This window comes from Dermacentor silvarum, chromosome 11, assembly GCF_013339745.2.
Source record: "Dermacentor silvarum isolate Dsil-2018 chromosome 11, BIME_Dsil_1.4, whole genome shotgun sequence".
Taxonomy (NCBI): Eukaryota; Metazoa; Arthropoda; class Arachnida; order Ixodida; family Ixodidae; genus Dermacentor; species Dermacentor silvarum.
In genome coordinates this window covers 94,348,321-94,364,775 of record NC_051164.1, presented here as the reverse complement: position 1 = coordinate 94,364,775, position 16,455 = coordinate 94,348,321, and the positions used below count along the sequence as shown (strand labels likewise).

The following is a 16,455-nucleotide window of genomic DNA, read 5'->3' as shown; positions in this document are numbered from 1 at the left end:
ATGGGTACAGGGTAACTGCACCGATGCTGGAGTCCCACCTGGGATGCATGTGGTGGCAGTCAACATCCACGTGCGCTGCAAATACCCTTTCGTGCGTTTGTTAGAAGCCACGGATCGCTCGGGCTAGCCACTACAAAGACTCTTTCCTGCGGTTGTTAGAAGCCATCGCTCGACGCTTGCCAGTATGGAGGTGTATCGCAAAGTAAAAGAAAATAAAGCGTAGTTTTCTGACCCTTGTATGTGTGCTTTCCGGCATTTCTGTGTGCTTACACGGTAAGCGCGCGGCAAACCACTTATGCGCTAGCCGACGCTCACTTCGTCTTGTAGCTGGATGCGCGCGCTACTCGCAGCTTTTCTTTAGCGCGAGCAACGAGCGATCTGTTAAAAGCCCAGTGTGAAAACCAGGCGCACACCAATCTCTGCTCGGAAATGGGAGCGCAAGCACGTAGCGAGCCGCACCAATCCAATCTAGAGCAAAGGAGCAACGAGCGATCTGTTGGAAACCCAGTGAGAAAAGCAAGCGCACACCAATCGGTGCTCGGAAATGCTAGAGCAAGCACGTATCGAGCCGTGCCAATCGAATCCAGAAAAAAAAGAGGGGGGCGAGCGTCCCCTCGTGGCATAACGCGAAACGTATTTAAATACAAATTAGTCTAATACACATTCCGTGTACATCGTGGAAACATTAAAATGCTTACAACCCACGTTAATGTGACTAATATTATTGTACTAAATGAATTTATTTTATAACTTGCTTGTGCCTGTATTGCACTCGGTGGAACGACAAACAAGTGAAAGAAGGCACGACCATGCACCGACCGTATGATCACGTGAGCCCCAGTTTGTCGACCGCCCATATGGCAACGCCCAAGGGATAATAGCCACCCAGAGTGAATCAAGATAAACCAATGAAATTGGAGGTGTGCCGATGGACAAACGTCGTCTTGTTACCATTTGTTCTTTGATCTTGGGGCGTCGCCAGAGCTCGTGAAGATCCCGAGTTTCGCCAAACTCGGGGCATCCTGCATAGCACCCCTGATGGCTGTTAGCGTGGCGCCCACGATGAAATGGTTATGTTCAAACGACATGTGTGTGGGCGCCCCGCGAGGTCGGTTCACAAAAGGGCCGCGGATTTGTGCGCATATCAAACTTCAGGACTCACTGTCACGTGACAGCTGTCTCGGGCTGAGCAGGTGAAGTGGACAATGATGTAATCGAGGTTGAAGAATGTGTGTGGGTGCGTGTGTGTCAGGAAAGTCGGAGCGAGCACGGCGAACTGCAGCCGCCCGCTCTGCCTTTCGCGTTGTCGGCGACCCGCAGACACCGTCGCCGGAGCCATCAGCCGACGACGACGACGAATAAGATGCAACGCGCTTCAGGTACCCGTCGGACGATGACTACGACATACCCCCAGAGTTCGCCTACGAACCCGATCAAGAAGGTGTCATTGTGCCGAAAAGTGGTGCCATCGAGAAAGAACACTCTACTCAATGTGCGTGAAACATTACTTTAATGAGAACTCCGCAAATAAAACTCAGTTGAGAGGTGCCAATATGGCCGCTTTCTCGTCTGGTGTTGTTGCGACCTCAGCAGCAACATTACACTTCGTGTTTTTTTTTCTCACTATCTCTGTCCTTTTGCGAACCCCTATTTCGCTACCCCAGTGCAGGGTAGCAAATCGGATTCTAACATCGGGTCCCTTTCTTCCTCACCATCTCTCTCTCTCTCTCTCTCTCTCTCGGAGGCATAACGCAGCAGCACTAAACTCAGCAACATTTCGCCGCATCACTAGACTCGGCGACTTAACTAAACGACGCACTCAGCGACAAGTAATGATCTCGCATTTACACATCATTAAATTGCTTAAGTGCACCTATTTTTTTTTTTTCAAGGTGTAGCTTGACATGCACTACAAGACATGCTGAGGACCAGAGGAGGGTCCAGGGGGAGGGGCTCATGAAAAAATACAGTGAAACGGGGAGGGGGAGGGATTTAGGGGCGGGCGGTGGGCCTTAACACGCCCCTTGAGAAAGTTCCGTGGAAATTAAAAGGCCGAACACATAGCATTATTGCTACAAAACGACAGCCAATTCTTCTCGGTCGTGGCGTCACGGTAATGTCGATGACGCCAGGTGCGGCATTTTGAGACGTGCTTTAGCATCAAATTTCCCAACTTCCGTACTTGATAAAATCCCAAATGCGCGGTAATATTCCTAAAACAGTACATTCAACAGTACAAAAGCATAAGCCCAAGTTAAGGGCAAGCTTAGCGATCGGTCTAGCGGTCAGTCCAACGGTTGTTCATTCATTATGCCCCTGACTGGTGCGCGCAGCCAGCTCCGCTCTGAGCGCGTCCAGGAGTTCCCGACGTTCTTCGGGCGTGGCGTGTTCGAGAAGGATCTTCACCGAACGTCCCAGCGAGTTCAGCAGCATCGTGTCCGGGTCCGTTTTCATAAACACGGTCTGCACGCGCAGGTTGAAGCCGATGCCCCTGGGCGGGCAATCCTGCTTCGAGGTCTTCGTGAAGTGGTCGCCGGCCTGCGGCAATCTGGCCGGGTGGCCCATGTGCCCGCAAGTGCGGCCGTCTTCGCAGCTGGGCACGCACTTTCCGGCCTCGAAGTCGTCGTAGCTCTTGCACGAGCGGGTCGGGAAATCACACTTGCGCACCGACTCGGCGTAGAACTCGGTCGACTTCGAGTGCGAGCAGGCTGCGTGGAAAACGAGCAGTCACTGTAAAGGTGCTCTTTGAGGCTGGTCAAAGTGTTACGTAAGCACGCTCTTAAACTCTTTACACTGTTGCTCCAGATATAAGCGAATGAATGAATGAATGAATGAATGAATGAATGAATGAATGAATGAATGAATGAATGAATGAATGAATGAACTTTTATAAGCGAGAGATGTTTTTTTTTTCGGACATTTTCCACTCAAATCGAACAGCGTTCAACATAACATCGCGAAATGTGTAGAACGGCATTCGATATATTTGAACTTCTTATATTCACATAACAATAACCATGTGGAACTACGTTCCAGCGAAACATCCACCGTTATCCGGAAGTTTTCCACATATCTACACCTACTATCTTCTACATATCTGGAACTGGAACCATGCTTAAACAACAATTGCCCTTCTACAATGCCGAAAAAAAAAGCCACCCTTGACTTGAGAAGAGGCTTCATAGGTTAGAAAAGGCGCAAAAACTTAAGACAAAGGCGGAATGCAAAAGCGCTCGTGTACCGTGCATTGGATGCACGGTACACGAACCCTAGATGGTCAAAGCAGTTCCCTCTTACCACACCACTAAGGCGTCCCTTAAAACCCACAGGGCAGGTTCAGGACGTCAAACCCCACAATATCTTTTTTTTTTACCAAAATGATAATTGCACTGTTTCCTGCGGTACCATATGCAGAAAACATTCGGGCAGAAGATTATCAGGCGCGCAAATAAGCTGGTTTGAAGAAGCTCATTCCTCCAATCATATCTTGGATGTCTTTCGCGTCTTACCTCGGATTCAAACTTAAGGTTGCCTTGTGCACCGTAACTCGCACCGCGAACACCGCCTTCTGTCATTACGTAATAATGTACTGTGCAGTTTATTATCCAGAAATTGTGATGTCCAATCTAGAGCCAAACCCACACTTAAAGGTGCAGATCATCACATACTATGGAATATAAAGTCACAATCACGGCTCTGCTCTTTTAATTATTATGTATCACATGCTAACGCCGTTCTGTGTATGGATATTTCGTGCAATAGTAAGACTCTAAATGCCTTTATAATAGTGTCACGTGGTGTCAATAGTGCGAAACCCCGACCATACAAAAGACGCCACCATTTGGATTTCCCGTGCTCACAAATTACACTCAAACTTCGAGCCACGCTTCTATACCGCAAAATGAAATTTCTCTCGATGTCTCGAGAACATTTCGTGTGATTTCGGGGAGATCAAATACTACGAAAGTACTGGCATGGCATTTGCGACTTAACGAAGTTTCAGTTAATGTTCTAGACCTTGAAAACCCAGTAGAAATACTGGCAAGCCTCAAAGCTCCATAAATTAATCAGTTTCGCTTTCCTTTCTCAGTAGATATATGTTTCCTGACGTCATGACACAGAAGGTGTTCACGTGAGGAGTAGGTGCAAAAAGGTGCAAAAAGCCACGCTTCTATACCGCAAAATTTTATTTTGCGGTATAGAAGCGTGGCTCGAAGTTTGAGTGTAATTTGTGAGCACGCGTGAAATCCAAATGGTGGCGTCTTTTGTATGGTCGGGGTTTCGCACTATTGACACCACGTGACACTATTATAAAGGCATTTAGAGTCTTGCTATTGCACGAAATATTCATACACAGAACGATGTTAGAATGTGATACATAATAATCAAATAATCTCGTCGTTTTGGCACTCGTTCTGGTTTGCTCGGCCGTCTGCTATGCTGCTACTCATGGGTGGCCCGATGTAGCAGCACAGCAGACGACCGAGTGAGCAAGAGCGGGCGTCAAAATGCCCTGCTCCCACGTGAATATCTTCTGTGTCATGATGTAAGGACACACACATCTACTGGGAAGCGAAACGGGAAACAGCATTTTCCTAAGGTTTCAAAGGCCAGGACCTTCAGTTAACGAAAAAAAGTCGCATTTACGCCCGAAAGGCGAAGCATTGATTGCGATAGGAAATTATTAGACTGCTATATGCAGTAAGGTTAGTAGTTTTATTAGCTGCATGAACTGCTGAAAACATTTCGCTAACTAACCAAATTAACAAGCTCGGTGTCACGCGTGCACGGGCAAACATGAACACATCTCACTCGATGACCGCGAACACTCGCTGCCAGAACGCTGGCTTGTGAATAGCGGCAGCAGCGGCTTGCGAATTGCCCTTTGTGCTGCCTCTCACTTCTACGCGAACTACGCGCGCGAGAACACAACGCACACGAAGCCATCAGCTATCTCTTGTCCGCTAGCCTTCGAACCCACCGCAGATTACCTCCAATATAGGACGCGCGCGGCCGCGCTCAGCCGCGCCATGCGCAGGCGCAGTAGAAGCGGAGAGGGGCGCTATCTTGCCCCTCTCCTCCCTCCCGCCTTTCTCCCTCGGGAGCGCGAGAAGATGCCGCCGCACCAATAACCATCCTTCTCAGCTCACCCTCAGATGCTTAGAATTCCCTCGCACTTACAACACACGGTGCGCGGTCGCGATCTTATCGCGCTTGGACTTTATACGAAACCTCACGGCGACGCCAACGACTACGGCGGAAATTCGCCTAGAGTGACCATTTGATTGCTATCGCAATAAAAAAAACGAAGCGAAGTCGAGTCAGGCGGAAACGAGCATTCTTAGCGTAGCTGATGCGACTTGCAGGCGCTCATTACTTTTTTCAGGACTTCTCAAGATTTCGCGTGGACAGAAATGTGACTACGGCCGTCGGGCAAGTCTGCGTACTCACAGGTGAATCTCCAGCAACCCGGTTGCTCCCTGCCACCGTTCGGGTAGAAGTCCACGTGTCCGCAACTGGTGCTCATTCCCAGTCGGCCTTGGACTATGTCCGTCCACCCGCTGCCGATGCTCGTGTGCAGCACATCCACAAAGGCGGCGTCGTCTTTTGTCAGATGGACTGCCGTAAGACTCGAATAGCGGTCCCGCGGGGTCCAGGCCTGCGCGTGCGTAGTGAGAGCACTTAAAGCATCACTCGCTCCTTATTGGGACACCAATGAAAGACACTAAATTTGTTCAGACTGAAAAAGTATTATTTCAACACTGTTTTCATTCAATTTTCTGTAGTAGCCTGCTTGAGGCTGCTTCGTTGCCATAATTGTTTTTATTCCTGTCGCTAAACGGAGACATAAAAGTAGCTAAATTTCCGGTATATTTTGCTGCAATGTCGCTAAATTTGTCGCTAAAACGTTTTAGAAAACTTTAGGTGACATGCGTTTTTCGAACAATATAACATACGCTAGCGCGGCGTAAATATTTACACAAACGACTCACGTTTGCCCGGATTCCGTGTGAGTTACGAATAAACAGTGAATTTATTAGCCGCCTCTCCACTCGTCTCCCCTCTTACTCTTACCATACACAGGTGACACAGGCCGACAGACGGGTTTTCGTTGGCATGACCATTCTAATGCTGACACATTAAAAGGCATCGATTTTGTGTATGAATCCTCTGAAGGCAACCATTGCTTCCACATGTTCACAGAGCCTACGCGTCTAACAGACGAAGGCTGCTCACATAGAGCTTTTGAACAATAAAGTGAGTTCTAGAAGTTGTTTTCTAAGCAACTTTCCTAACATCGAAATCGCTAAAATGTCGAAAATGTTCTGTCCCATCGCTTGAAATGTCGCTGGTCGCTAAATTACAAAATTTTTCGCCATACAGATAATAAAGTCGCTAAATCTAGCAACAAACTCGCTAAAATGGCAACACTGGTAACAGGTTGATAACAAAACCAACGCCAGGGATTTAAAATTATCTTTTACTTTGAAATCCATAAAATCACTTTGATACCAGCGCTAAGATTCCGCGCGAAATTTAAAAAATGGGACTGACACTTTTCTTCCCTAATCATCAACCTATTACCGCGAAATTAACGAGAACAAGACATTTGAAAGAATAATTTAAAGTCTAAAGCGCACGATCCAGTGTTTTTCTTCCTTGTCCCTTGAACAACCTCTGCATTTCCTCTTGTCCAGCGAGACAGACACACGCCATTGCCTCACCGGTGATGCGTCCCACGACTTTTCCCGTAAGCTCCTTGACGTCCTTGCCGAAGAAGCCTCCCGTCTGGGCGCCCAGGCTGTGGCCGATGTAGTGGACATGCTCCGGCTTCACCGCGCCGGCGTCCTCCAGCGTCTTGACCATCATCGCCAGCGACCGGGCCACGGTGCGCGTGTTGGCCGCCGCCGTGCTATAGCCCAGAATCGAGCCGCAGCCATTGCTCCAGTCCACGAGAACCACGGACGCGTTCTCCTGCGAGCGCCACAACGCTGTTGTGAGTGCGGCATGAAAAAAATTAAAATCCGGCAGCAGCCATCTCACAATGAATGACGACGTTAAGGGGAGATGATACTCGAAACAACTCTTTTTTAATTGTTATATATACTAGAGATTTGAATATACTGCCGATCATAGAGTTTTTATGTAGATTTCAAATACGTCGTTTGTTCTTGTGTAGCTGCCATATTTTTCTTTTAGTTATGTCCTACACAACTGAAAAATATAGTGACATTTAGAGGTACTTTCTTGTGTATAAGATTTTCACAAAAAGCATCGTGCTGTAGCTTATTTAGCTCGATGAGACCGCAAGGTGCCGATATCTATACAAACAGCATGTACAATTACTGGAACTATGCCAAAAAAATTAGGACACCTTAACTCATTTTTTTTTCACTATCCAATGGTTTTCACGATAGTATGGTTCGGCGATAAAACCCGCACATACCGCATGTCATATAGCATGGCACTACATATAGCATACATATACCTAAATATATACGGAATCTCACGGCGACGCCGACGGCGACGGTGATGACGACGGTGATGACGACGGCAAAAAATCGCTTGGAGTGTCCATGTAATGGCTATCGCAATAAAAAGGACTTTTTTATTTCTGCACACGCAAATCAATGTAGGGACCAGGGGGAGCCTTGACCTGGGTCCTAGCAGTCTTGGCGCTGCGACCAATGCGGTGCATTGGGACAGTTCATTAATAGTATAACGCGGGGTAGTTCCTGTCTTGCCACCTTTTTGGGGGGTATTATTTGCTAAATTTCTGTACCCACATACTAGTGCAAATAAAGTTTCGTGCCATTTACGCTATAAATATCAAATGCACTCTAGGGATGCCCTCTCAATTCCTGCATAGTTAATCCGCCATATCGAATTATGCCCTTGCTATACGCTGCGCCTGGAAAGCTTTCTTTTTCAGTGTATTGGATGAAAGTACAGCTTTGAACAGCAGAGTGTGCAATCAGACAGCGGGTTTCATCATCCACAACATCAGCGAACCATATGTTTCCCAAAATGAAAAAAAAAAAAGAGGTTAAGCTCGATGCGAAATATTATCCACCGAAAAAGACGATGAAAGTTCATCGAGACGAAAAAAAGACGGACTTGCGAGTGCAAATAAATGAAACCGCCGAACACTACTTTTAAATGAGCTTTAAACCCCTGTTTCCTTATATACAGTGAAGCGCGCGGGGGGTACTTCTGTATACCTTGTCCAGAATCTGTTTTTTCATGTCCTGCATCCATGCCGTCTTGGCGCTACTCAGGAAGCCGTGCACGATGATGTACAACTTCTGGCCGGGATCAATGAGTGACGCCATCTTCTCGAACCCCGCCTTATCCAAGCCCGTCTCGAAGAGGAGCTTGCCGGGATGCGAGGCCTTGTTTGTATGCAGCAGGAACTGGGGCTTCACCTGGCAACAATAACGAAACGAATGGCTCTGAGAAGCTCTCGGCAGGCATTCGGTTCAGCCTGATTCAGTTTGGTTTCATTAAAACAAAGGCCTACAAATACTAATAGTAACAAATATAGCTCCAAGAGTGGAGATGGCCTCCAATCTCGGAGGCCATGCTTGAGGCAGGTCACGGGTGCATATTTCTGCATAACTTCAGAAGGAGCTCCCACAGCAATACACGTCAGTTGTGACTCCTGTTAAAGTACACGAGGTGATATTTCTTAAACACTAATTGAACATCAAATCAGTTGAACTGAGCGAAGGAGCTGGACATTAGTCGCACAATAAATTGCAACAACGTCATACAATTAACATTCGTAATTATTCACTTGAAGGCACATGTCCCAAGTGCAGGATTGAAGCCGAGCAATAACGAGGCGCTAGATACGTCAGAAATCATATGCTTAGCACTGGTTTCAATTAGTACACTTTAAATTTCTGCGACAAAATTCATTGACGCTTCAGTTATAACTTATCAGACTGTGCGAAATTGAAGCTACGACATTATACCAGACGAAATTGCATTCTGAATGGCCGCACCCATATTAAACGGTTTGAGCGCTGCCGAGCGATCAATATTTGCCATCGATATTACGTATGTAGGTAACCGTTTGCTAAACAACTTCGCCTATGCGTAGTCCACCAAGTACTACTGCATGGGAAAATATATACTTTCGTATGCAAGAGAGGTGCAACCGTAATGCAGCAATTCCATTGAAGAAACGCATTACACAGCTCATTCCAGGGTATACATCGCACGAGGAAAGAGTTGCCTGTCGCGGAATGGGAAGCTAAGAATTCCTAACGACGAGCTCGAAATGCGGAAGCTCAGCGCAAACATCGACCGTTGTGGAACTTCGAACATCGTCAGGATTAACGATAACGAGATTTTTGTGCTAATGCAGCACTGTAAGAATCCGGCATTCCACTCATACAACCAGGTTTTGCACTCTCTCGTTGTGCAGTTGGATTGTTATTACATTACACAGCCAGATATTGCCCTTTGGTTGCGCAAATGGATTTCAAGCCGTCGGGGCTTCCGCCATTGCACCTGCTTCAGGTCTTAGGCGACAAAAGTCGTGTACATTTTCCCCCCCATTCAGTGGTGCTCAGCGTTGTGGGTTATCGTCGAAAAAAGTCGCAGTTTCGCCCGCAAGGCGAAGAATCGATTGCGATAGCAAATTAGTGGACAGCTTAAGAAGTAAGAATAGTAGTTTTATCGGCCGTATAAACTTGTAAACATAGGCATACTAACTCAATGAACAAGCATGGTGTAACGCGCGCACAAGCAAACAGAAACACATCTCACTCGATGACCGCGGAAACTCGCTGTCAGAACGCTGGAGTGAGGAAGCGCGGCGGCGAGCGAATTGACATTCGTGCTGTGTCTCGCATCAACGCGAATTAAGCCGCGAAAACACAGCGCACGGCGAACTGTGTCCCCGACGCAGATGGTTTTCAATATACAGCTGCCTGTGCGGCCGCGCGCGGCCGCCGGGGCCGCCTCAAATAGAACGCCCCCCCCCCCCCCCTCCATATTCTCCCCCTAGAGCCTTGCGGAAGGAGCCCCCTCCCTATCATACCCCCGAAGCCTTGCAGCCCGGGCGGGCCCTCCCTTCGGGGAGTTGCACGCCACGGAAGACCGCGCTTCCTTCCCCGCGATCGCCGGCTCACCCTTGCACGCTTTCCCTCGCACATACAGCATACGGCACGTGGCGACGATTTAATCGCCCGTAGACTTCAATCGGAACCTTACGGGGACGGCGACGGCAGAAATTCGCCTGGAGTGTCCATATAACTGATGTCGCAATAAAACGGTCGGTGGGCAGGGGGAAGTGTGTTATCGCCAGATATAATGTGGGCGCCTCAGGGCATTTCGTCAGCGTCACGGGAAAGTGCCGCCGCCGCGGTCGAAAAGGAGGAGGTGCTTTTATAAGACCTTATGCGGTACCGCGTTCCGAAGGGCCTGACGGCCCGAAACGCGGCGCCGCACGGCCTATCGAGCGTAGACACTCGATAGGCGGTGCCGGGCACATCGCGGAATGCATCACCCTCTCCATTCTTTGTCTAAAGCACGTTTCACATGCTGCGAGTAGTGTGCAATTCTGACCGCAAAAAGCTGCTCCTGGGCAGCAGATTTCAGACTATAGGTAAAAATTTACCCAGAAGTGCTGCATCTGACCAGCGGCAGTGCAGCAGCATTGGTGTCCTATTGAAGGAATTCGCCAGAATCAAATTTTAAAAAAAACACCGCATATCCACGAAGTGAATGATGATGAGTGGTGAGTCGGCTCCGCTTCCGATACCACTTCCGGTTCCGGCTTCCGGAACGGAACCGGAAGTGGTATCGGAAGCGGAAGCCAGAGCGTGGCGTACATATACTATATATATATATATATATATATATATATACTTATGCTCCCCTAGCTAGAGACGAGAAAGAGAGAGCGGGCGCGTCGGGAACGAGAAGTGACAGAGAAAGAGAGCACAGCTGCGCCTCTAGCGGGAGCGGCGAGTACTAGCGTGGCTACGACGGCGCGACAAGGGACAAGGCTCGACCCTAAGGAGCGTCGCCCCTAATAGAAAAAGGAATGCGTACGTTGTACAAAGTACACACCTGGTCACTGACATGACTTCAAAGCGGCACTTGACGCTGGAGCGCCAGAAAAGCGAGAACCGCGTATTCCGTACAGGAGGCGTCAGATCTCGGATGCCATGGTCTCACCTTGTTGGGGCTCTGGGGCACGAAGTGTCTGAGGTTTCCGGACATGTCGAATTGTCCGGGCAGCTCCGGAAAGGAGAGCGGCTTCGCCACTTCGAAGATAACAAAGTGTAACGACGCCAGGTGCTCGGCACGCTTCACCGAGAGCGCAATGTCGCCGAAGTCTTCCTTGGTCAGCTCGCCGTACATGTACCCCGGGTCCTCCAGCACCGAGTTCGATCGCAGATCGTGGTCGTGCGGCGATGCCCCATGCAGGCTTCTACGGGCCGTCACCCCGACGTCGTGTCGTTCCGGATGATTCATTCCTAAAGAGCAGCAGCAACGCGGTCATCTTTCAATAGGCGACAGACTTCACCGGGAACGGAATGGAGAACGGCAATTGAGGAAAGCTTATTTACAGCGCGTTCTAGAAGGGCCCTTTCCGCGTATGCTCCACCCAGCCATGAACATGAACTTCCGTATAAGCTCCAAGTGGGTACGGCACAATAAAAAAGTCAGTACCAACGTGCCATTTATTGATTGATTGATCGATTGCCCAATCGATTGATTGATTGATTGCTCGATAGATTGATTGATTTATTTTGACCTCCAAAGCACGGTATACACAAGCATTTTTGCATTTCGCCCACATCGAAATGCGCCGCCGCTGCCGGGAATGAAGCCTGCGCCCTTGCAACGTTGGTCCGCGATTACTAAAGCGGCATATACCTAACCACCCCTCTGCGAAGTCGCTCCTCTTACTTAATTAGGAACTCTGAGGGTCAGGCATCGTGGTGAAGCTTAGGAAAAAAAAAGAACATGTACTGCAAAAGCTAAAGAGGGAAAATGATATACAGGTATACAGACGAGGCGCGTCTCCATTGCTAGGCGACACATGGCTGAACAGAGCATGCGCAGAGCGGGCCCTCTTAGAACGTACTGTAAAGAACCTTTCCCGCCAACAATAGCAATAATGGCGCGTAACCGACGCAAATGGCGCATGTTACAGTTATTGACGCTCAATACAATAAGAAACTTCTCCGCACTCGGATGGAATATTATTTCGCCGATCCTGCCGGACCAACCCGGTAAGACTGTTCCGATTAGAGCTGGTTGGCTACGCTAGCCGAGCTTAGAAAACAGTGCAGCGCAAACGAAGGCTCCAGTCCGAGTCTCCGACTTAAAAACCTTATTGCGTGTGCAAATTCTTCCCTGCACTGCGATCTATAAACACCCAGTGCGGACTGCAAAAAAAAGTAAAGCTTTCCATTTCCTCCATTGCGGCCCGCGCACCAAGCGCATGCAACAGCGAAATTTACAGTATACAGTCGATAACTCGACGCAGCAGTTATACGGGTAAGTTTCCATCAACAAACTTACATACCGTACATAGCCATCAGTAGGGGTAGGAAGTTCATGGTGGTGTAGTAGGTCGGCGGCTGCGTATAACACACCGTGCGCGAAGAACGTTTCCGTTGAACAGGCCTGCAAGTATGCATGTAGGAACACAATGAGGTGCGTTGAGAATACAGCCAATGTCGCAACGTACCCTATAGTATCGCTGGGTGCGATTGTAATGCGAGCGTCAATTTCACGACCGTGACATAGGAAGAATAGAAAGAAGGCAATTAAAAGAGTGAAAGGAGAGTGAAACAAGGAAGGGAAAGAAGGAATTAATGGTGACATAAGGACGAGACGGACTAAACGGTGAAAGAAAGACGGGAGTGAAGAGAAGGCATTACTAAATGGTGAAAAAACAATTGAAGGAAAGAAGATAAGGAATGAAGGGTGAATAAAAGAATGAAGGATCGGAAAAAGAGTCAAGCGCGAGAAATCAATGGTGAAAGAAAAATGGAAGAGATGGAATGACGGATGAAAAGGGAACGACTGAAAAGTGACAGAGAACAGTGAGACAATGAACGGTGAACGGCGAAAGGCAAGGAAAAATGAACGGTGACGGCAAAAAAAAAAAAAAAGACAGGGTGAAAGACAGAATAATTTCGTGTGCATATGAACGCTACCAATCGAGGTGGAACCGCACGGCGCGTTTCGTGCTCGCGAATTGCGCACGTCGATGTCACAGTAGGGAAAAAGGTAAAAACATCAGTAAGTGTGCGATCACTGACCATTTATAAGTTTTCCTTATTTCAAACCAATTATATTATGACATCTCGGATTTGCGGAACCGATGTCGATCGGTGTCAAGGCATGTTAATTGGAAAACGATACGTGGAAATGCTATCGTTTGAATATCGCTGCGAACTTGGGGCCGGATATGGCGGTACTTGCACTACAGTCTTAGAATTCTATTGAAAGGACTAGAACTAATTAAGACTAGGGCTAGAACTAGACCTAAAACTAAAGAACGAACATAAAAGAACGAAAAGTGGACGTACGTGGCCGCAAGTGGTTCTCTAATTCTTCCGTCAGTAGAATATACTAAGCGCAATACAATCACGAACATCCACCAACTAGCCCCGTTCATTGCTTTACTAAATGTTATTAAAAGCGGTTCATTAAATAACTTATTGAGTTCACAGATTCGCGAATATCGCAAGAGATGCCCCATGTTCGCCACTGCTGTTAATTTTGACGAGATAATTAAAGCTTTTGCGGAAAATAATTTTAAGAAGTCGTTGGAAAAATCCGTAAGGATATATTTTGTCATACCAGGCGTTTCTGCAATGATATGGTCTCAGGTTGTTAAACACCGGGGATTCGAGACAAAATTATTTTTTTTTTTTTTTTTTTTTTACTGACCAAGCTCCCAACAGCGGCAGACATTAGAATGTGTACGATGATTGCCAAGACGACTACGAAAGAAAATTTACTTGAAACATTACTAATTACTTTAGGGGGATGTAGTAATGGCAGAGTTGAAGTCAGTAGTAAAAGCCTAAACATTTTGCCATAAACTCCTTCTGCCATAAGCTAATAATCAGCGAGTACTCTAACCAGTAATCGAATATCGGCGATGATCACGAAACTCGTGATGTCCGCCGCTGATACTGGTAGCTTTTCTGCAAAAACTAGTACTTTGTATCGATTCTCCCTACATTTTAATAATCTCAGACATACATCGCCGCAGAAGCACGCGGTAGCCCCACAAATTAGGGTGCTCAAAGAGGCTAGATGATGCGTAATAAACACATTTTCGCTGCTAAAGCATCACTAAACACACGGGAACGAGAAGAAGTGCTATTTAGTTATTGTGTGCGTTTAACGCCCTTAAATTGCGCAGTGAATCATGACGGACGCCGTATAGTGTATAGGGCTACGGATTAATTTTTAACACCTACGGGCTCCTCAGACGCGCGCACAAATCGATATATATACAGGGTGTTTCAGTGAAGACTCAAAATTTATTTAAGGTTGCCTGTGGCAGATAGCCCAATTCTAGTTAACGAGCCGGTTTACTCGAAGAGGCAGACATTACTTGCACAAAAAATTAAAATGCATAATAGACTAATCAACAAAAATTCACTGATTAAGTTTGAACTAATTACCTGATGGCCCATATTGCAATTTACAAATTGTAGCCGTGGAGTTCGCAAGGCGGATCAACTTGGAATTAATTCTCGGGATGACACCAGTTTCGAAATATTAATTCCCGAACTTTGTGGAGAAATGCATTGCCGTTCCAGTTAATTTTGTGCTTAAGAAACTAACTGGAACGCCAATGCATTTCCCCGCAAAGTTCGGGAATTAATACCTCGAAACTGGTGTCATCCCGAGAATTCGTTCCAAGTGGATCCGCCTTGCGAACTCCACGGCTACACTTGGTAAATTGCAATATGAGCCATCAGGTAATTAGTTAACTAAATTAGTGCATTTTTGTTGATTATTCGATCATGCATTTCAATTTCTTGTGCAAGTAATGTCCGTCTCTTCGAGTAGACCAGCTGATGAGCTAGAATTGTGCTATCTTCCACAGGCAACCTTTATGAATTTATATATATATATATATATATATATATATATATATATATATATATATATATATATATATATATCAACGACAGTTTTCGCACTTCGTCCCCATCGAAATGCAGCACGCCGGGAACCGGGATTCGAACTCGCGACCTCGTGCTCAGAAGCAGAACGACACGTAGCCATCTGCGCCACCACCGTGGGTAAGAAGCGTTCTCTATAGCCACGTCGGGCACGCGCGCGTACCACTGCTGTACCTCGGCATACCGTATAGCAGGGCACGAAACACTACTCACCAGCAAAGATGAATACCACAAAGACGCGAAAAATAAGAGAGCTTCCCGGCTTGATGTCCTACAGCCCCTACAAGCGCGCGACTAACTACGTACTTTAGGTATACGCGTCAGTATAAGGGGCGCGCTCCGGGTGCAGTCGCGGCGTTTCACTTCCTTTAAGAAGGCTGGCGGAGGCGGTAGTCGTCGAGGCAGTTGAGAAGAAGAGAAACACGAGCCACATCGTATCTCTTGATCGCCGATTCAAGGGGGTAGCGCAGTAGAAAATAAAGTATATATACACTACAGATACGCTAGAAGTGCAGAACGTTTGATGCGCCGACGGCAGTGTGAAGTGCTCGGACTCTCTTCGAAAGGGTTGTTCTACGAAAATACACGATGGTCGAGACGGTGGCGGCGCGGGGGCATTAACCGAACGTGGTTTGCTGAAAGGCTGCGCGTCCATATGTACAGACAAGAAAGAGCGGGTGTGCTCGAAATAGAAGATGTCAAGCGTACGAGTGTTGGAGCGATACGACTAAACCTGGTGGCTGACCAGTTTCAAGCCCATAGTTTCTTTTCTTTCTTTAACGGCCATATAAGTTACAATTGCCGTTATAACTGACATACGCTTATTGCAGATATTGACAGCGAGCTCATTTGCAAATGAAAAAAAAGTGTTTCGAGAAGTTCGATCCTGAAAAGTCCCTTCAAGAAGTTTTCTTGGCCGCTAATAGCATGTGGTTAGCACAGCTACAGGAGCTTTTCCAGAAGTAAACATTCAAATAACGTTCAATCTGAGGGTTCGAAGTTTCGATGGTTGTGTTATATGTATAGACGTTCTTTAGCTTTTTCGGTGTTACGTGGGAGCCCACGAAACCACTTGAGGCCATGCACTTCTTAAACTGACTTGAAAGGCACGTAGACATCTTAGTTATATTAGGAAACATTCAATGAATGCTAGTGGTAGCATATTTCTTGAAAACATCTTTAAAAAGATTGGAGGACGCCTAAGCTTCGCCTTTAAGAGTAGAATGTGATAGCGTTATCGGGACCCGTTCGCATCGCATCGTTCGCATACGGC

The 16,455-nt window shown here is 47.2% G+C and overlaps 1 protein-coding gene across 1 annotated transcript; it reads right to left on the bottom strand.

Annotated features, from left to right (window-relative positions):
* Positions 1-2,525: 2,525 nt before the first annotated feature.
* Positions 2,526-15,523, bottom strand: LOC119433100 (phospholipase A1). The gene is made up of 7 exons (XM_037700245.2): positions 15,396-15,523; positions 12,554-12,654; positions 11,194-11,495; positions 8,223-8,426; positions 6,726-6,975; positions 5,452-5,659; positions 2,526-2,708 (listed from the first exon to the last, which is right to left on the bottom strand). The coding sequence occupies exons 2-7, from the start codon at positions 12,585-12,587 to the stop codon at positions 2,654-2,656; spliced, it is 1,053 nt and encodes a 350-aa protein (XP_037556173.1). The 5' UTR covers positions 12,588-12,654; positions 15,396-15,523; the 3' UTR covers positions 2,526-2,653.
* Between the last annotated feature and the right edge of the window lie 932 nt (positions 15,524-16,455).

Coding starts and splice junctions, on each gene's coding strand:
- LOC119433100 (XM_037700245.2), bottom strand. CDS start 12,587: ATGAACTTCCTACCCCTACTGATGGCTATGTACG. Junction 5,660..6,725: donor AGTCGTGGGACGCATCACCG/GTGAGGCAATGG, acceptor ACGCACGCGCAG/GCCTGGACCCCGCGGGACCG. Junction 2,709..5,451: donor GGGTTGCTGGAGATTCACCT/GTGAGTACGCAG, acceptor TTTTCCACGCAG/CCTGCTCGCACTCGAAGTCG.